The sequence below is a fragment of the Poecilia latipinna genome, unplaced genomic scaffold, assembly GCF_001443285.1.
Source record: "Poecilia latipinna isolate Pla-1442-1.1 unplaced genomic scaffold, P_latipinna-1.0 Scaffold132, whole genome shotgun sequence".
Lineage (NCBI taxonomy): Eukaryota > Metazoa > Chordata > Actinopteri > Cyprinodontiformes > Poeciliidae > Poecilia > Poecilia latipinna.
The window spans coordinates 1-22,368 of NW_015112748.1; the positions used below are offsets into that span (position 1 = coordinate 1).

The window sequence follows — 22,368 nt, forward strand, 5'->3', positions numbered from 1 at the left end:
CACTCTGGTCTTGGTCTTGTCTTGGTCTCGGGTTAGGTGGTCTTGAACACAACACTGATCCAACCTGTAGTGTTCAGACTGTAATGAAAAGATCGATACAGGTCGCATTACTCAAAAAAAAAAAAAACTGGGATTGAGTCATTTGGGTCACTAAGGCTGTGTTCACACTGTTCACACTGCAGCCTTAGTTCTGTCACTGTTATTTGGAGACATTGCTGGAAGCATTTATTTTTCTAGTCCCAAGAAATAGATCCTGATTTTGTTTAAATGCTCCACATGTAGCAGGTTGCAGTTTACGGGTCAGAAAACTTCTCTTCTTGACCATTTTGCTTCATATTGTGTCCATCTTTATTCTACTTTTACAGGAGTTCAGACCGACTGTCAGTCGACCCACAAAGGAATCAACATTATTGCGCCAAAACATATTAATGCTCTGAGTGGATCCTGTTTGCTAATTCCATGTAGCTTTACTGACCACAAGGAAATGAAGGTTGACGGCAAAAGAAAACCATCTGGAATTTGGATAAGATCTACAGTCTGGGTTGCCAGTTATCCACGTCTTGTGGTTTACAACAGCAGTTGGTCAAAAAACAAATATGAAATGAAAATGATTGGAGATCTGAGTGAGAAAAACTGCACAACTGTGTTTTCTAATATACATCCAAGTCATACAGACCGTTACTTCTTCAGTATTGAGAATGGGCTTCTCAGATCGTTTGCTGTCTGTGATCCTGTTCTTTTAATAATTAAAGGTGAGAGCCTTTTGTTTTTATTTATATTTGATATTCATATGTAGAGAAAATGAATTATGATGCATTTTTGATGTAAAACAAACTCCATGAAACTTCACTGTAAAATAATATATGTTCTGGACAACAGGATCAGAATCCAGAGTTAAAGAAAGCAGTTTGTGAACACAAAGTGGATGTTTTATCTAACTTTATCTTTCAATGTGCTCTAACCGTCATATTTATCATACACCATTTTGCTTTGCTCAACAAGTGTTTAAAGTGGAGTCAGTCTGCTGTATCTCACTGTGTAAAATGTGTGTGTGATGTGAAAGCACAGATTCTGCTTGGAGCCCCAGGATTGATATCTCAGGTGTCGTGAAGGAGAATAACTCTGTCACCGTAACGTGCTCAGCTCTCACTCCCTGTCCATATTCACCTCCTCAACTCGCCTTGAACCTCCAGCCAAACCCTCACAGACAGATGGAGAGGAACACAGATGGAACGTTTACAACTACAATCCAGCAGAACATCACTCTGTCATACATATATGATGGATTCAACATCATCTGCTCTGCCAGATATCCTGTAAATGACAAGAAACCTGATAAGGGAGCAATGGCAAAATTCACTCTCTTTTTTTCCTGTAAGTAATACCACCAGAACATCATGGTTTAGCTGGTTCTTGTCAGTAATCTGGATGTTTGCTACATTTTCCTCAGATGCTCCCAAAGAAACCTCAGCATCCATCAGTTCATCAGAAGACAACTGGGTGAAGCTGCATTGCTCCTGCAGAGCCAATCCTCCCGTCAGAGTCTTCACCTGGTTCAAGAACAGCACAAATGGAGCCATGAAAGTAGCTGAAGGAGAAAATTATGGAGTCCAGGTCACTGAGGAGGGAATTTATTACTGTGCGGCCACGAATGATGTTGGTAGTCAGACATCTCCAGAGATTCATCTTTCTGTAAAACAAAAAGGTAAATAGAGAAATATGGAAGGATGTTACTGTGGCTGAGTCACCAAATCAAGTTATTTAAATGTTGCAAATGAAAACATATTTAAACAATCACATTGATTCAGCTTTTATTTTTCTCCATTCAGTGATTGAGCCGACTCATAAAGCCGTTGAAAGAAAAGGTACCCATCTATTTCTCTGAAGAATTTTCTGTTCACTGTTAGGAACCTGGGTTGTTGAGCTGTTTTGGAGTTTGATTCTGATTTTTGTTTCATTATTTTTCCTTGTTAGTTTCTTATTTTGATCCAGTTAGTCTGGATCAAAATAGATCCAGACTAACCTGGATTAGTCTTTTCTTAGTGATTCTAGTTTATTTCGTGTGTCTAATTATTCTTTAGTGTTAAATTTATTTCCTAGTTCCTTGTGTACTCTCCCACGACTTCTGTGCCACGTCCCCCCTCTCTAAATCTCCCTCTCAGTCTGCCTTCTGCTCTCTCCCCTCACACCTGCAATCAGCTAGCTCATCAACCCAGGTCTTTTGTTCAGCACTCTATCTCCCAGTACTAAAGCACCTTATTCTCAGTCACTCCTCGCTGGTTCCTCTCATGTACTCCCATTATTCTTCCCATCTGTTCCCTGCCATCCTTTCCCCTTGGATTTATAATTTGTGACCTGAACTTAATGGAGTTAGCTCCTCGGTTCCTGAGCTCCACAGTGACTCTGTGTCCAAGAGGGTCGAGGTTGACCCGCCGCTGTCCCCAGTGCTTTGTTGTGGGTCCTCAGCTACCAGGCCTCAGCATTGGGTCAAAGACATCCCCAGGTCTCAATGGGATGACTTTACAGTTCTTTAGCTGATGCTGGCCCCCAACCTTCAAGCTCCTCCTCTGTTTTGGCCTCCTGACTAACAGGATCGTCAAGCCTTTGGGTTCCACTGGCCGAAAGGCAGACATCCAGATCCTCTTTCTGCATTCCATCAGTCGAATCCTCTTTGTGGGTTCCTTCACCACAAGGCTGACCTCAGGACTTCAGGGTCTTCCGTCACTAGCACCCTGCAAGGTTTCTGCTCCTTTGTCGCCGCACATCAGACTCTCTGCTCCTTTGTCTCTCAACTTCTTTGTCGACACACATCAGTATCTGGCTGTCTTTCCGAAGCCCCCCTCCAAACACCCTGGTTAGGTTGTTTTTTTTGTTTTGGACTTTTATTGCCATCTGGTATACATCTTGAAGTCAAAAAGATTTCTTTGTCTGATTCTGCAAAAAAACAATCAATTAAATGAAGTTTTGGTCAGCCTCCAGTTGCTCCATACTTCTTGTATTTTATATTCAACATCAAAGTAAAGGCAAACTGTTGAGGTTTTTAGTTATAAAACAAAAAGCTAACTACTTGCTTGCAAGTCATGTTTTACCTTGTTATACAAATGGTTATCAAGTAACATATTTACAATGGTGTAAGAAGTTGTTTTAATGGTTAGCGTCAGAAATATCTGTCTTCAGGTTTTTTCGCTTCTTCTTTTCCCAGGAGCTGAGAGTTCTCAAATTGAGATTACACTTATTGTAGCAGTCGCTGTTGTCATACTTATCTGCCTGCTCAAAATCGTCATGTGGTGAGTATTTTCAGCAGTATTTTGTGAACTTGAGTAAATGTACACCTGGAAACTATTCTCAGCACTTAACTGTTTCTACATTTTGTTTAAAACGTTCTTACTCTTGATTATTGCATTAAATTAATTTCTTTCCTAAAAGTTCTACACAGAAGTCCCTCAGTATGACAATATGGGACGAAAAAAGTTTTGTTCAAATTAATTATATATATATATATATATATATATGTATATATATATATATATATATTTTTTTTTTTAATTGTTGAATTTATTTTTGTTGAAATAAATAACAAATACCCTCAACATTATATGGTCTTAATATAAAATTAAGACATTAATTACATTTCAAAAATTGAACCTCTGTCGTAACTTAATGTACCTGAGTTATTTTTGATTAAACAAAGAAAATATTCTTTATTTTTTGTTACCTCATCTAATTTTTTTCTAAAGCTTCCCAAACGGTGAATGTCGACTCTGTTCCATTAAATCTAATGTTGTTCAACACAAAAACCAAAACCAGAAAGAAAAGTTTGGAACAACTCATCCACAGTGTTACACACAGAAACAAAGTCACCTGAAATAGTTTCACAAGGTGGTGGCCTCCACTTTCCACTGGCACCAGTTGGGAGAGGGCCAGACAACCAGTGGTATATTTTCAGTAGCGTATTCTTGGTAGCCTCTGCAATGCCTGATGGACCTTTACATCTGCTTAGATTACTCTAAAATCTAAAAAAGTATTTGTGTATACATTTTGTTTTTGTAATTTATGTAAATGTGATTTCTTGGTTTTCCAGTTTAATCAATTTGCAAAGCTTTTTTCCAGCATCGTCATAATGACACATTGGTGGGGAGAATTTTGAGGAAAGAGATTGATTTGTTTTCTGGATGCACTGAGCTTCTTATGTGTAAAAATAAATAGTTTGGGCTCCAAAAACGTCTGCATCCTACAGACTCACTCACTACTAATTCCAGAACTTGTTCCTGTCTTGAATCATGAAACACAATAATTATTCTCACTGTTCTATTATTTCTTCCAGGTTTGTAAAGGTCAAAAGTCCAACCCCACCACAGGTCAGTGTAGTTGTAATACTACACCGTCATGATTACAAAAAATCATCATGAACAAATTATGTATCAATATGCTCTTTAAAAGAGTCAAAATCATCTGTTGGTAATCATGACTGTTTTATCTGTTTGTTATATTTCTGTTTTCCCTTCTGACTTCCCACAGACTCCAGTTACTGACTAACTGGGCCTTGATTTGTGGGCCAGTACCACTGAGGGAGCTGTTTAACATGAGGATCTAAACTTCTTGATTAAACATCTTCCTCCTTGCGTAGCAGCAGGCAGCAACAGAAGACGACGTACACACAGATCTCTAAGAAAAAGCAACTCAGCAGAGTCTGACTGCCCAGAGGTCATCAAAACAAGGGAATAAACAGTGACCTCTTATGGATAAAGACACTTTCTGTCTGTAGGATGTTAGTTTCATCTAAGAAAACCTGTTTTCATTAGGATTTTACTGCTAATTGTTAAATAATTGGGATCTCTAATCTATCACACCCAAACTGCTGGCCTTACTTTGTAATAATGATAGCTGCAATTGATCTAACTGATCTATTTATGATATTTGTGGAGTTGCCCTAAAAAGTTATGCAATGAAAAAAAATCTTTATACAACCATTCAAAGCAATCTTCAGTCATATTCATGGAATTAGAATACTTGAACGGCACATTTACTCAAAGGGGCAGTATTATGTGTTTTCCAGTGCTATTTTATTGCATAATGGTAACTTAAGTTGTTATAAAAATGTTATATATGTGTATGTTTGTGTCTCTTTAAAAACGCCTGTCCTTTACGAAACATTTGTGCCAGCTTTGCACTGAGAAGTAGCTCTTATAATGAGCTCAGCGGATGTGCAGTTCCACCAGGTGTTTGCTAATTGCTGTTGGCTAGTCTGAAGGAGCTGAGTGGAGTCAGGGAAGTGGTGCTCTGTGAGCTCAGATTTTCTGTTAACAGCTTATGAAAACACATTTAAAATTAGAATATTACATCAGACAAATAAAAAAAAAACTTTTTCATTCAGAAACATTGGGTTAATAAAGAAAGGGATCTTAATGCCTGCTTAGAGGTTGTTTTCATTTTCAGGTACTTTAAATCTGACAAATGAACCTCATTAGAAGGCAATTTTTCTGATACTGAAAATAGAAAAAAAGAACAAAAGATTTAAATAAATCTACCAGGTATTTTTCTTTAGATTTCCAATAGAGAAACAGGTGGAAGAAATCTGGGCAAGTTAATTAACTGGTGTTAATCTGCTTTATTAAAGTCTTAGGATTTAAGTCAATTTCAAGGTTTAAATAAACCCGACATATTATCTTAATTATGATTTTCACCATTTGAGAGCCAGTGAGAACGCCAGCTGCTGTAGTTCAGAGAGAAAATAAAGGCTTTAAATATTTGTGTCGGTCTACAAATCACTGAATGGTTTAGCAACGCAATACATTAAAGATCTGCTGTTGTTGTATTGACCTCTTAGGTCTTCTGGTTCTGCTCTGCATCCCTAGAACCAGAACCAAACACGGAGAAGCAGCATTTCTTGCATTCATTGTCTATGCACCTCAAAACTAAAACTTCAACTCAAACCTACCTGTTTAGTTACTTTTGAACTGTAATAAATGGAACATTGACCAACATATGTGATGAGTATTGATGATTTTAACAATGGCATTCAGTGTCTGTTACAGGTTTTCACAATTGTTGACTATATGATGTTAATTTTTATATTTTCATAAAAACATATAAAAGTGCCTTGTTTCCGAAATTCTCTATACATTTAAACCAGTTGTTATTCGCAACTGATTTAAATGGAAAGATTTTATTAGAAAAAGCTACTCTGCAGAGTTCTGATTGTTTTGCAGTGCAAAACTATTTGTTGTGCTGCTGAGGTTTATGATGACTGGAGTAACTAGCAGTTTGAAAAAAGGTATTATGTAATGACAGATAAATCCACTAGAGGGCAGCATCACTCCAGCAGTTCCTGAATGTGTTTTAGCATTTTAACTTGATGAAACTTTTGCAACCAGTTTCCTTCACATCACTCACACCAGGACTCAAGCAAACAAATCAGTTTAAATGTTTGCACTAAAACACAGGAAAGATAATTTAGACGTTTTTGAAAAAGGTAGTCCTAACAAGAGCAGCTCTTTGCACATCTAGACGGTCACAGCAGTACCAGAGGTGGTGGAGTGGTTCCCATCTGCTTACATTGATCTAGGTAAAATGACAGCAACCCTTTTGCTCTGCACAGGCCTTGGGATCTTGTTACGGTGCACCATCTTCGTTCAGGCACAAACGGGCCTCTAAAATATCTCCGTCTACAATCGCTAACATCAGCTCTGGTCTCTGACAGCCCTCTTTGGACAGCTTCCCACTATAGTAACTCACAATCCCATCTCACAATTAGTACTCGGATACTAATTAATTCAGTGTTTGAAATAAAACACCTTTTATCCAAATAAAACTGAATTCGGGTGAAATATATCCATGTTCTTATGGTTTGAAGTTACTTGAAGTGAACCAGCTCAGGTAACTTTCACAAAGATTTTAATGAATATGATAAGCTTATAAAATTGTAGAACTGTTTAGGCATGATAACAACATGCACAACATACAGAATCATTTACTCCTGCACACATGTGGCAGCTGTCTTGTAACCACGCAGCACCTCATTCCCAACTGAGATTTGATGAGACTTTACAAACTAAGGAGACACCCCTGCCCACCATCCCTCTCTGCTGTGACAAATCAACAGGGGACCTGTTTCAGAATAACAGCTTCTTTTAATTCTGTATAACTGACCCACATTCAGCCCACCCATGGAGCGTTGGCTCCAGTAATTTCCCTGACACAGCTGAGGCAGACACAGGAAACCTTAGGAACAGGACTTCACATATAACCAGAACCTGGAGGAAGTCCATTATGTGGTTAGAGGTATTTACATTGAGAGAGACATTCATAGTTAGCACGAGCTATTAATTGAAAACAATTCACAGGGCCGCTTCTAAACACATTATGGTGGGTTTAAGGCATGGGAGGGTTTTCTTAGGGTTCCAACAAACAGCCATAGCATAAGAAGCGAAATTAAAATAATTTTCATCACATTAGCCAGAGCATTCATACCCTTTGTACTTTAGAATGATGCTGTTTGATCTCTAATATTCTCTAACAAACCTCTGTACATCACACAGCTAATGTTTACCATCATCGTACAATCATAAAGTTGAATTAAGGGGAATTAATGTATCCTACTGAAACCCCCTTGTCAACAACTTAACCTCTGCAGCCTGTTTACTCAGTTACGTCCCAGTGGGCGATCGCTGTGACAACAGAGTCTGACGGGAGGGGACTGCTTATGGGCTGCACTTTCTATATTTCACTGCGTATAGCAGTCAGCTGCACAGACATGCCCTTCAGTGGCATTCTGAAAGTAAATCCAAATGATTCGTAAAATGACACTGGATATGCTCGCATATCACAAATATCAACATCTGTAAGTTGAGTCAAATGACAGTTTGCGGCCACATATGTTAAAGATGAAGTCACATGGGGGCAGGGCTTTTGGGAAAACATGTAAAAGACTGCCGACAGAGGAAATGTGTAATGTGGCAGAAAAAAACTGTTGAGGGTGATGTAAGACACTGACAGGAAAGTGAGACAATGGTGAAGTGTGTGGTAGGATTGGATGGTGGGTTGAAGGTTGGATTACATAAGAGAACATCACAAATCGCTTCCACTTTCTAGGTATGGGGCCTTGTGAGCTAGGTTGAGAGTGGTAGAAAAGGAGGAAAGATGCTCTGAAGAGATGGCAAATGATAATCAGAATTGTAGTCTGTCTGTATAGGGTTGAAGCTGGGGAGGAAGTGAACAAAGTCATTAAGTTTGTATTGATCACGCTTCCAAACATTAAGCAATTAAAGTCAAAGCAGGAGGAATGTATAAGATATTTTATTGATCAGCAAAAATGTTGTATATGTTGTGTGTATATGCAAGCCCATTACATACATGATATCCAAAGATTAGCAATTGTGTAAAATAAGATCTATTAATTTAAAACTTCAACAGAATCCATGTCTCCTGCAAGCAATTGTCAATATCCGAGAGACCACTCCTTCTGCGAAACAAAGCATAGAATCAGATGCTGTTTTTTTGTTGTTGTTTATTTTACCAGGCTGAGGCTGCTATGAATCCGATGCTCATTACTTAAGCAACATGTGAAAATAACTTTTGCACTTTTTACCTAGATTGTTTTGTACAGTTTTTGTTGATCCTCCATATCTTCCCATCTAACTTATTCTAACGGGTGAAAAAAAATAGAGTGGCCGGGATGGGGATCAGTGCCTCCAAATCCGAGGCCATGGTCTTGAGCCGGAAAAGGGTAGAGTGCCTTCTCTGGGTCGAGGAGTTCAAGTATCTTGGGATCTTGTTCATGAATGAGGGAAGAAGGGAGCGGGAGATTGACAGACGGATTGGCACAGCGTCTGCAGTGAAGTGGGCGCTGTACTGGTCCATCGTGGTGAGGAGAGAGATGAGTTAAAAATCAAAGCTCTCGATTTACCAGTTGATCTACGTTCCTACCCTCACCTATGGTCATGAGTTTTGGGTCATGACTGAAAGAACGAGGTCACGGATAAAAGCGGCCAAAATGGGTTTTCTCTGTAGGGTGTCTGGGCTCTCCCTTAGAAATAGGGTGAGAATCTCAGTCATCTGGGAGGGATTCAGAGTGGAGCCGCTGCACCTTCACGTTGAGAAGGTGCCGACAGAGGAAATGTCGGCACATTTCCTCTGTCGGAAAGGTGGCTCGGGCACCTCAACTGCCCGAGCCAGTTGAGGGATCTGGTTAGGATGCCTCCTGGACGCCTCCCTGGTGAGGTGTTCCGGGCGCGTCTCACTGGGAGGAGGCCCCGGATAAGAGAAAGTGGATGGATGGATGGATGGATGGATGGATGGATGGATGGATGGATGGATGGATGGATGGATGGATGGATGGATGGATGGATGGAAAAAATAGATAGCTTTCCTCTCTTTAAGTGAGCAAACTGAGCAAAAGACATTGGAGGCAGGGTGGAGTGAGTGGACAACAGTGTCAGGGGTAACATGTCACAACTACAGGAGAGAATGCAAAGGGTTACAAAATGATAGTGTGAACAGTTATGGATCATGATTTGGGGATGGTGGTGGCGCTAACAAAAAGAAAGAAGGCTGAACTAGAGGTTATGAAATCTGAGATGGATTAAAAACAACGCCTGACATTCTCTCACTCAAAACCCTTACAGACTGCAGCTGTTCTGGTACACAAGTAATCTGCAATTCATTCCTTCCAGCCTATGAATTACTCTATATTGAGGTGATGAGTTTAGCTGCGGATGAAACAAACAACATGGACATGGTGGATTACAAATGACTTTGTCAGCCCTGTGTTTTTATCTCACACCCTGCATACATTGCATTCATCCTCTGCGTTAGTACATCTTCCCGGCAAAACATCAAATCTCTCCGGTATTTCTATCACTTAGAATGAAAAGAGAACTGACTCAAAAGGCCTCCGTACAGCCAGCAGGGGCCATTTCCACCCCCATTGACATTTCCCAGTCATCGGTCATCCAACTGTTCTGCCAGCTGTCTATTTTTGGTCCGTGTGACACACTTCAAGCAATTACTTTCTGAGTGGTGTCTGGACTTCTTCCAGAATATCTTCAAATATGTTTTGGTTGGATGTCAAGTACATAGTATTTATTGGTCCAAATTTATGAGAGTAAAAAATAAATGTGGTCTAAGTCCATTAAACTGGTAATATATAACATACACGGCATTCCCTTTTTTAATTAGAGTAAGTTAGTTGAGATAGAGACTCAAAGACAAGGAACATTCCTGAAAGTTGTAATGGGGTGTTAAGACAAGTTTGGATCCAGTCTTCTTCCCTGAAGATAATTAACACTTAATACTTTATGTTACTGTAATAAATAAACTGTGGAGATAAAAAAAAGAACCAATTAAAAGTTACTTTTAACACTGTCATGTTCTTTCCATCCAGAAAAGAATTCTCTACAGTAGGTCTGATTCATAAAGTTCTGAGCACATTTTATCAAACTTCAGGGTGTTTTATTGGAACTTTGTATGATATAACACAACCTCAAAATGGTACAATATTTTAAATATTGCTTCATCCATTTTTCATCCAACTCTGACCATTTTTCTGATCTCCACTCAAAACTATCCCCACAGCATGGCGCTGTCACCATAATGTTCCTTCCTGTGGGCGGCAAATTCACAGTGATGTGCAGTCATAGTTTAGATTCTAGTAGAAAAGTGCTATATAACTTTTTTAGGGGGGGTTCTTTAAACAAGCTCTTGGGTTTGTCTGATTGCCTTTAGTGGTGTTGTCGGTCTCTTTGTGCTCATCATAGTAATTTTCATTATAATTTTCTATCTGGCTATTAAGCAGGGAGTCTTAATTGTACATTTCTGGAGTTCAGGATGCGTACAGTTGTGTTTCTGTATGCAGAGTTACAGAAACACAACTCCAAACCGAGACTTTAGTGTGATATACTGACCTCAAATTATCATGTTTCATTAAGTATTTTGTTATGCTGAGATTGTGTTACTTGGTGAAATGACCTGTTGCTTCCTTTAAGGCTAGTGCTCAGTGAACTCAGGGGCTACGTTTACAATCCACATGCCTTTAAGGTTTTTTTTGGGGGGGTGGGGAGGTTCCGGTTGTATTTACAGCACCTCAATCTTTTTATATATATATATACATACATATACTACAGAAAAAAGGAAAAAATCATTTTACATGTTTGGGGATTGTGATTTTAATTTTCTGTTTAATTTCTGGGAATGTTTAAAACCTGTACCCTGGAGACTATGTGTCAAAACTGCTGGGAAACATGAGTGGTCATTCTATCCTGAGGTATTGACAAACCATTTATTCTAAGATTGCACATACCAGAGTTATTAAGGATGGCTGTGGGCTCAATGACTAAACTATCACTACTTTTTAAATTAGAATGATTTGCAGATAGAGCAGTGGCAGGGCTATAGATAGCAGAGGATATTCAGGGTCAGTGTTAATTACACTATCATTTAAAGATCACTAAGGAGACTTGTAATGTTTGAAGTGACATGCATATGTAATGATGCACAAAGCTTATTATTATCTAATTAATTGACTAAATAATTGGTACTTGCAAGAGAAAAAAATTTACATACTTTTATTAATACATATTTTAAATAGTCTATTTTATGTTCTAGGATATACCTGTTTCATTTTTCTAAAAAAATTACTTGACGGAATGAAAATTTCAATATAAATATGCGCCGGTGGTGTGAATGTTTGTGTCTGTTGAAGAGAACAAGTAGAGGCTCGCCCAGGGCAAGACCCACCACTGTTGATATGGTGTGTAAAAACATGTTTATGTCACTTTTACGTCTTTATTTTAAAATATGTAATATTTTCTAGTTAGTGGGAAATTAAAAAAAAAGTAAAACTTCCTCATTAGATAGTTAACTAATTTCAAATGATTCTGATTTGCTTCCATTGGTGAGTGACGGCGCTCCTGAGAACTCTTGACCAATTAGAAAACCTTGGAGGCGGGCCTTACTCTACTGTAATCAATCCTCTGATCAGCGCGTGAGCCTGTCCTGAGCGTCGTTAACGGCTCGGGCAAGCATAACCAAGTGGTGAGTCTTTCCGTTAGCGCGAAAAGCGAAAAAACTAGAGGGAAAAACAACATGGGGGATAGATTTGTGGTGGTGCCTGTAAACACTGGAAAGACGTCTGGCAAAGAGGGAGAACGTTCGGGCAGCACTGGAGCTCACCCGGCACCAGACACCGGTGGAAGCAGCAGCAGTGTTCCGGGCACCGTGTTCGAGCCGGCGGTACATATCCTGGAGTACAACAGGGAACCTAATAAGTACGGTAAGACAGCTGGCTCAGACATTAGTCCGTGTCCCACTTCTTATCTCACTTGTCTCCGGGGGATTAGACTTAGTTTTTCGTTCGGGTATTGGTTGTGGTGCTGTTTACTGGAGTGCGTTAATTAAGTTTTGGGGTAACTGCACCCCCAAAATCACCGACGTAGAGAAGAAGCTAGTACAGTACAACCCGCGAAAAGGTTAAGTTACAAATATTGTTACAGTGTGTTGTGTCATTAGTGGAATCTTCATTAAAATTCTCCGTGTAGGGGAATATCACATACATTTTTTAGATTTTACTAAGTTAGCTTAAACATACCAATAGTGGATTTAACATGGGGTTTGTCTTTCAACAAACTGACTTCATATAAAATTGATAGCAGTCAGACGTTTGTTTAGCGCTACAAATCACTGCAGAGTCGAGTGGAACGACCAGATTCAGTCACCCCTCAGTGATGTCCCAAAAGTCTGATGTCATATCTTTAAATATAAATCTCACCAAATAAATTTAAGGTACGTGAAACTGGTCTATCTTGGTAGCAAATATTCTGTATTCATATTTTAACCTAACTCTTAAATCAAGAAAATTCAGCTCTCATTTAAAGCAAGATTTAAGGACAAGCTGTTTTTATTTTTATTTATTTATTTATTTATTTATTTATTTTTTATATATACAGGTAATTATTTTTGTGTGCAGATTATTTTTCTTTTACTTTAGTTTTCTCTAGAGATATATTGATTAGAATTTTGGGTCCAATTTCTGAAATCTGAATTTTGTCAAGCTTAGTCCTGGCTTTGCCTGTTTAAGGCAATTCAGATTTTTCTTTAAAATTGATCATGTAAGGGGATACAAAAAGATAATGGACATTTTTTGTTGTACCCTTCCTGACCAGAGTGGTTGCTAATCTTCTATAAGAACAGAAGTGATATTAACACCTGCTGGGGGAGAAAGCAGACACTGTGAAATGTAGTTTTTACTGACAGATATTTAAAAAAAGAAAAGCAAAGTGATTAAATAGCACAATGTGCATGTCTAGCATTACTAAAACAGCAGTGTTTTTCCTAAAGAATGCAAATCCTTACCTTGACTGTGAAATTTCTTAGTTGATATTATAACGTTCCATGACAGAAAGATTTCTGGGGAAAAGGATACCTTATCAACTTTTGCTGTTATCCGATCAGCTTTAATCAATTTTCGACATTCTTCTTTGTATCATTCTCTTTTTTTGTGTGTGTCATGCTCTTCGGCTGCAGGAATTATCACACACTTACTGTCGAAAATTGTTATTTAAATTTTCATTCCCATGCTTCAAATTTCATTACTTAAAATACCTTGCAGAGTTCTAGTGCAATAAGACTTTGCAAGATTAAAATTGTTGCTTTCAGTGTGACCTGGAAGTTTTTTTGATGACTGATTTTGAAAAGCCAGACCTGCCAATTTCATTGTATTTATTTATATATTGTCTGAAATGTTGCCAAATGTAGCATGAGTCAAAAGTTTAACTTTTGTGCTGTTGACCATCCTAAAACTGAGTTATTGTAAGTTTATTTGGACATAATGGTAATGTCATGTTTAATATCTGTATACATTTGACTAGACTGAAAACAGTTTATTATACAATACTTGAAAAGTTATTACAAAATAGAAAAGGCATTATAAGGATTCTCCCGTGGCAACCGAGGTTCTCTTATGCTCCTGCATTGTGTCTGTTGAGTAGGAGATCATTCTGCTCACTAAGCTCTGGGACACAGCAGAGTGTTCTACAAAAGTATTTTTTCTGTATTCTAGAAAATCCATTTTCCTTTGAAATTGCTTCTTATCTCTGTTCTTTTGCTGCCTTAACTTCAATCACCTCAATGGTAACATTGAGTCTGCTTCAGTCAGCTATAACATCCACAATGAAGAGTGTTTCTGTCATTGTGACTTGGGGCTTTTGTAGGGCATGTTTTCTCACTGGAAAAAGATTGAACGTTAGAGTTTCCTAGTGACAGATCACATCTTGGGGGAAAAATTGATCGTCCTTTTACAGTTAATAACCGATTTTTCAACGCTTATCCACTTTTAACTCTATATTGTTGTATTGTTCTTGAGGATTTTTAACATTCAGTGAAATCCTTTTGCTTTATTTTCTTTGCTCTTCTTGCATTCAGACCTTGGTCCTCCAATAGCTGACAAACATGGTCACTATAGCAACACACAGGTAGGTAGAAGGCTCCAAAATAATTGTCAGGAAGTATTGGTCATGCAAGCGTGCAAAACTACAGTGCAATGATGGCTGGGTGTGTATGTGTGTGGGAACAGTCTGGTGTGTGTATTGAGTCGTGATCAGTAGGACACACTGGGCTTCATCTGGTTTTGAGTCGTTTTGGTTGGAATGGAGTTTTTATGAGCTGCTTTACTCAGATCCATCTGACATATTTCACTTATCACAGTAAAATCTAGCCATAAACTCATAAAACAGTTGGAGAGCAGCAACAATGAAACAAGCTGATGCTTTGGTCTTCTAAAAAGACAGCATGGATGAATGAACAAAAAAAAATATATGTAAGGGTAAATTGAGTGGTTGATAAACTTGTAATGAATCATGGTAACACAGAAGAGGCTGGCTATTGACATAGCGAGCCAGTGTGTTGTGTTAAGCCTGAAAAATGTTTCTCTGGCTCAGAGCCACAGCAAAACACTGAGCGAGTAACAAGTGAGTTGGTGACTGCACTGAACTACTGCTAATCATTCAAACATGCTCCCAAATATTTGGACAAATTAAAAATGTGTTGAGTATTTTTTGTATTGCATAAAAGTGTCCTGAATTGATAGGTGTGTTGAACAAAGCCTAGTCAGCAACAAGCAGCAAAGCTATGAACATGTTATCCACATGATTTCCTTCTTAAAAAAAAACACAAAAAACACAACAAGTCGAGACCGGTCTATCCCGTTTCAGTGCATGGACTCAGTTTGAGTCAAATCTCAGCTGGTGACTTGGAAGACGTGTTGTGGAAACAAATCTTTATAGTTATGGTGGCATGTGTGCTCACTGTTAGGTTTGTCACGGCCACTGCTATAAATTACTCTGTTAGGCAACCATTGAATAGATTGTGTGTGGCCTTTCATCAGCACATATTTTAATAAGTCTCTGTTACTTGATCCTGAGGAAGACTGTCTCCTGTGAACACATGCAGCAGGCATTCACACGACCAGACAGTGTGGACCATAGGCAATTTCAATTATAGCATTTCATTCAAAGTGTAAAACATTCACAATCCATATCCTCTAACTATGATTAAAAAGCAAAAAACGATTTTTGGTGAGGACTCCAAAAAGCATGTCCTTTGTATGTCATTTCCCCGAAGCCGTTTTTGTCGTTTATCTAGTTTTGGTGCTTTACTTCCTCCTTCTTTTTCCAATTTTTTTTGTGCAATCAATGCACAATGGATTGCAGTGAATGTAAGACTTTTGTGATGATTTATTTCCTCATCTGCAGGTGAATCTTCTGAAACAAATCTTAATGATGAAGAGAATCATTTTCCAAAACTCATTTTCTGCAACAGTAGCCCAGTGAGAAAATGGGTTTCGGAAATGTTAGCGTGATGGACGGTCAGGCATTTTCCATTACAGCAGGAAACACCTTGTGGTAATTTTAGTAATGCAGGGCAGAGTGTACATATCTGGCCTTGCTTCTGCTCTCTGTTTCATTTTTTTTTTTACTTGGAAAGGTGTGCCTGATTGGGAAACTTGTGCAACCGTTTGTGTGACTTTCCAGTTGTAATAAAAGGGCTGTATTTGGTTTTTAGAAAGTCATTCAACTCCATCAAAAAAGTGGTGGCATATGCTAAAGTACATCTGATTTGGAACATTGTTCTGTTTTGTTCATGGTTGCAAAATGAATTTCTAAAGATAAAGCGTTGTATAGAAAAGAGAAAGCCGTGGTTAAGAACAAAGAAGCAAGATTGTTTGTGAATTATTGCTTTTTATTCTAAGAAGTGTTGCCTTTTTTAGGTCACCAGAAATTTTGTTGGTGTTTCCCTCATTCTAACAGAATGAACGGAAACCTGTGAAATGCTTGCTGATGTCAAACCTACTGGAGAAAAGGGTGTATGTATAGAGTAACTATTAAACAGTTTTCAGTTTCAATAATTGACCTGAGCGATGAGCTTGAGCTGCTGCTACAGATGACCTTCTTTGTAGAAAAATAACTTGAAACCACTAACATTTCTCAAGAGGAGCCATGGGATAAACCTAAAGTCAAATGGTTGTTTTTAATGAGAAGTGACTCATTTCTGACCACGACAAGTAGAGATGAGCATTTCAAACTGCAGCACAAATCCAGAATCCTATTCTATTCACAGTACACCCTGAGGAACATACTCCTCTGTAGAGACGAGGTAACCTTTAGTCCAAACAGTGAAACTGTTGTTCAGCTTTAGTTCTGATGCTTAAGAAGGACACAGATTGCCTCTTATTCCACTGTGAACTGGTACCAAGGATACTGGTATCCAGATGTCCGGAGATGGTAGCTTCTCCGGACATCTGGAGTAAACAGAGCTTCTTGCTCAGCCAAAACCTGATCAGTATGCACCTTATCTCATATGGCAGCACACACACATGGCCTCGTGTGTGTGTGCCAACTGTGTGGGTCTGGTTCATAAGCTTTTGCAACTTTAAAATAGAAAGTTTTTGAAAATTAAAGGTTTGAAGCTAAAAAATAAAAAATAAGTGTTGGATTTTTGATCATGAAAAATAATTTCTTTGCTGTGATGGGAAGATTTAGTCTCAAATTTCGACTGCACAAGATATCACAAATTTATTGACGTTGCAGAGGCACTGTACTCTATGCATATTGCTTTATAAAAATTTACAACTAATGTGTTTCTTTGCCTAGATTGCAGGTGTCAAAAACAACTTTTCCAGTTAACTATTGTTGATTGATGTATTGAATATTTTTTTTGCAGTAGGATGTTAGAATGCTCATTATTTTGATTTCATGCATCGCATAGTTTCCTTGTCTGGTAGTGGAGAGGGATAATATTAAAGCAAAATAATTTGGACAAGAGCAGAATAATATTAAGTGTATTAAACTAAGTATTTTAAAAGCTGAAAAACATAACCACAGATATTATCTCCTGCCATAAATTGAAAGACCATTGATGGGGTGACTTCAAATCTCCCTCTAGCTCAGAATAGGTGAAAGTACTGTAATTACACAGTTCATTGCAAATGCTGCCATGAAGGATCGTAGATCAGACTGTACATACATCATGTTTTTTCTCCGTGGAACACCAAACCAAAGTCATGGGGCACTAACATGTATGTATGGCCATTGTCTGGCATGTAATGTCTTATCACTTATCATGCTATCTGTGACTTGACAGCCGAAATGTTTGGTATAAAAATCAGAGGAGGGAAATAAAGGCTCAAAGATCTAAATGTGAATTGGTTTTAGAAAATCTTGCTGAGAAACAACAGATTCCTAATAAGGACTTAGTTTTAGCTATTAATAGACAGCCGTAGTACGGATTTCACGTTTTCTTAATATCATGCAGACCTAGCAATGATGACCTAACCGTATGGACAAAGCACCTCATAAAATACCAATTTGCCTGTTGGTCGGCATAACTTTGACCGGTGGGAATTCCTAAATAAATTCCCTATCATTGTGGAAGCTCTGTACAAAAAAAATGGCTTTTTTATATTTCTGAGGCCCTGCCGTTGTGGATGACTTCCTTTACTTGCATAATGGAAAAAAAGTTACCATTTCCCCCCCCCCCATGTCTGTTCTCTAAATATGCGTTTATAGACTTAAGGAAGGCATTCACTGTGACTCATTTCAACCATGTTGTCTTTTCCTAACGCAGTAAATAATGCTGAGAGGCAAAAAAAGTTAGTGCTGGGAATGGCACAACACTGAGAAATAACATGGTTCCAATGAGAACAACTAGTTTATTTTCTTTTAAATCAAACACTAATCAATTTATTCAAACAATTTTGTAGCATATTTTGTCTTAGATGGATCTAATGAGACAAACCAAGTCAATTTTTACCCAGTATTGTCTGAATGTTTGTTAAAAATATGTAATCTAGATGACCATTAAAGGGTTACATAACCTGAGCTTTGGGCATGCCAAACCATGCTATGTCCCATACGCTATTTACAATGTTTAATGGATGAATACTGCTGTGTTACTTAAGATGGTACAGATGCAGCTTTCCATGACTGCTGTGGAAAGCTTCATGTATTTGTCTTCTTCTTTAGCCAATGCAGAGGTTGTTTTTCCCCCTTTCTCTTCCCCAGCTGTTCTCTTTAGGTTTTAACAGCTCAAATCTAGTTGGAACTAGTTTCTCCACCATCATATTGAGACTTGAGCTCAGCTGCACCACGCAGTCTCCTTTCTCTACATACATTTTATTGAAATGTTTAATGAAACAAATTACCTGGGCTAGGCACCCTTCTTTAATAGTCACAAAAATATGCCACGGTGTACTTTCTGCAAAATATTGTAAAGTTCTGTCTGAAAACAAAAAAAAACAAAAAACTTTTCCAGTAGTCATTTAACCCCAGATTACAATGTTAACATGACTTAGCTTTTTTTCCCCCACAAACATTTGAGTACAAATCTTTTGTGTTAGTGGTTCAAAATAGATAACACATCTGGTCAGAAGAGGGCAACGTTGTGTCTTGGTTAGTCTTGAACTGTCAGCTTTTGGTTAAATAAAAAGCAAGATACCAAAGCAGGATCTGTAACAATGCAAGTCTTTTTATATTGAAAATGAGAGGTGGAAAAAAATCTTCCTTGTTTCATCTCTTTGGTATCCTAAAAGTTCGTGTGATGCCATCACCAGTAGCCATGTGACCTAACATTGTACTTTAGTTGCTATTGTGTTGTATAACACGGCATCGAGCAATAAGATGACTTTTGACAATGATCATGATCTTAACCCACATGACATGATAAAGAGCTTACACCTTCTGTTGTAATCTGCAACAATTTTAATCTGTGATTCATTCTTTACCCTCCAGGGGGCACTGGTTAGTTATCGGAAATGCTTGGAGGGGATGACTGGTATCAGTTAATGGATTGCTACTTTACTCTTGTAGCACTGGGAGACTGCCACAGTTCTTGAGAACAAAAGTTATTTTTCTTTTGAAGACCAGTTTAGTATTGCATAATACAAGACACCTTTATGGGGCTTTGTTTTGCTTCTTCAGTTGAAACTATTTTTCTCTATAACATGAGTAAATCAGACTAATGGGTGATTTAAAAAAAATGTTGCTTTTTTTAAATTAAATTACTGATCCATTTGTCACATTTTTTATGCTTTTAGATTATATCAAATGAATCTAGACATAGGTGGGGAAATAAATTGTCCCACTAATTAATGTGATAAACTATAATGTTTTGAGACTGTTTACAACTAATATATTGATAATGAAATAACAATGCAAAGTTACCAAAGACCAATGAGCTTTAATTTTGCAAAGAAAACTTATAAAATTAAGCTGGAATGTATATTAAATATCCTAAATAAAACACAACAAAATATAGTAAATTAAAGAAAAAAAATAATTTACCATGCTATTAACTGTTTATTGCGACAGGCTTATCTGGACTTCTGACTGCATTATTCTCAAATTACAAAATATTCTATGAATATGAGTGAAGAAGCTGGAGAAGAAAGAGCTCCTATGTCCTTCACACATGCCCTTGCTTTCAGGTTAAATATTGACTCATCTTCCATCTGTGCAGTCGATCGATAACTTTATTTTGAGGTTAGAAATGTGAGCCTACAGAAGAGAAGTTCACATTAGCGTAATTGTTGAAGTCGGGCAGAACAATGGACCATGGACATATGAAACCAACATGTAGGTTTCCATTAAGTCCTATCTTAATGCAGCACTGATGAGTTGTTTTTTTATTTGCGCAATAACAATAACGGCTATAAAATGGAAATGTGACGTGATGTTATTGGGTCTGTTGCTGATGGCAATACGTTTTCAGTGGGGTATTCTTGAATGACGATTTATTTTTCTCCAAAATATTTAAGAACACTAGACATTTTATATGTCTAGTGTTTTTCCGCACTATAAGGCGGACTGGATTATAAGGCGCACCTTCAATGAATGGCCTATTTTAAAACATTTTTCATATATAAGGTGCACCGCATTATAAGGCACATAGAATATACGCTAAAGTTAGGGTTGCCAACCGTCACGTATTGAAGCTATACGGGACGCGATTTGTTCCGTACTCTACAAATATGGATGCATATTAATAAAGAAATGGTCTCTGAGTACTTTATATAGTAGGCTACCCCAGTCATTGTTTCACTCATGGTGTTGGTGTTGTTGCGATAATGTGCCCAACTGCTTTCTGGGTAACACAGACCAACCGACACGCTGCCGCCGCAATCTCTGTCTCTCTTTCCCCACCCCCTTCCCGGCTTTAAATGTATAGGGGCTGGTCCCTTGGTAACCCTAGTCAAAGCACTTTGTTGACATAAAGAATGTCAACAAAACAGTCCGACTCCGGTCGGCGAGGAGAGCCTTCCACAACTGGGCCGGGGCGTGGCCGGACGATGGTCACTCTTCTCCGTTCGCGCACAGCATGTTCGTGAAGAACGTGGTGCTAAATGACCTGCAGAAGACCTGATTCTAGATGATCGGTAGGTAGATGGGTCAGTCAAATTTTATTAACAAAACAGCATTCTGACAACTATCCCAGCATGCACTGTGCATTTCTTCTTCTACGGGCGAAAATGAAGTCGGCCGTAGAACTACTGCTGACCGTAGTTGCTAGACCTGTTGTGGCTCAATATTGGTCCATGTATAAGGCGCACCTGATTATAAGGCGCACTGTCGGCTTTTGAGGAAATGGAAGGTTTTTAGGTGCTCCTTATAGTGCTGAAAATAAGGTATATGAATTTGGGGAAAAAATAAAACAATTAGGAAAAAAAATAAAAGATTTTATAAGGCGCTATTGGAGTTACAACAGTACAATGTTTAACAGTCATATTATGTCATTCCTGAAGAAATTCTCTTCCACTTATTGGGTACTTGGTAATTAGTTGTGAACTGTCATTCTTAAAAATAGAGGTAGTGTTTTCCTCTGGTGCACTTGCCCTCCCTGCCCATGTGGGTCTTGGTGATTCTCTTACCTCCCTCTGTACCTCCTCCTTTTCCTGTTTCCTGCATCCCCCTCCCTTCCTTCAACTGTATTGATCTGCCATTTGGTGTCAGGGGGGTGATAAAAGTGGGGGTGGTTAGCTCTCCACTTGGTTAATATCCAAGATAATTTTAAACCCACAACACTAGAAACTGGACTCTTCATGTAGTTGACTCTTTTGTGACGTTGGTATTTTTAATATTTCCCGTCAGTGAGGGCAGTGTTGCTTACTTGGTGTGGGAAGTGGTTTGTAGTGCTACATCTTTTGGAAGTGACTAATTTTATTGGTCAGATCAGCTGATGGGACTGAAATATCATTATTGTTTGCTTTAATGCAACTCTGTTTAAGTAAATGACCCGAAGCAGTGTAGTCTTTAACTGTAAAATGAGCTGTTAGATTAATTTTATGCAATAATTCAGTTATACTTCAACTCTTTCTGGAAGATGTGTCCTTCCTGACAACAAAATATGTGTGGCTTTAATTAATAATTATGCGCAAGAATAAAGGCATTTTACTCCAAATACATAATTCATGGTACTGCTAAACACCTGTCACTACACACTGGGTCAAATAACATTGCATGGGCAAACAGGACGAGTATAGTGCTGTTGTTTGTGTGTGAAAATGTTCCTGAATGGATCGGCTCCAGACTTCCTCCTTTCTCACAACAGCAGTCAATCCCATCAGTATTTGTCGTTTGTGAGACAAAGCAGCATTCCAAGAGTGGGAAACCAGTCCTCAGGGAACAGAAAGGACCTTTAGTATGTTCTCACACGCTAATGAGCACAAATGCATGTCATGTTTTCTGCGAGGGTGTTTGTCTGTGTGGACTGCCCCCTCTGGGCGGGGCAGACCCACTCTTCCTTATTTGGACGGTTGAGGTGGGGGTCGGGGAGGACAGCTGAATTCTGGCGACTACAAGGAAAACTTGAGCGTGAGACACATCG

General features: G+C 38.4%; 2 protein-coding genes across 6 annotated transcripts in view; both read left to right on the plus strand.

The window, feature by feature from the left end:
* Positions 1 to 285: 285 nt before the first annotated feature.
* On the plus strand, positions 286 to 4,739 carry LOC106945170 (myelin-associated glycoprotein-like; the record flags this gene model as incomplete). Its single annotated transcript, XM_015028644.1, has 7 exons — positions 286 to 752; positions 1,069 to 1,374; positions 1,451 to 1,729; positions 1,830 to 1,865; positions 3,203 to 3,287; positions 4,325 to 4,358; positions 4,519 to 4,739. Coding segments are annotated over 3 exons (1,036 nt in total), but the record flags the coding sequence as incomplete, so codon positions are not given.
* A 7,242-nt stretch (positions 4,740 to 11,981) lies between these two features.
* Positions 11,982 to 22,368, plus strand: part of slc12a7b (solute carrier family 12 member 7b) — a 69,333-nt gene continuing 58,946 nt past the window's right edge. For 4 of the 5 annotated variants that reach the window (XM_015028645.1, XM_015028646.1, XM_015028648.1 and 1 more), the window contains exon 1: positions 11,982 to 12,268. In XM_015028645.1, coding sequence (XP_014884131.1) covers positions 12,082 to 12,268 — 187 coding nt within the window. In that variant the 5' untranslated portion in view covers positions 11,982 to 12,081. The remainder of the gene's footprint in view (positions 12,269 to 22,368) is intronic. The other variant, XM_015028647.1, reaches the window with a different exon arrangement.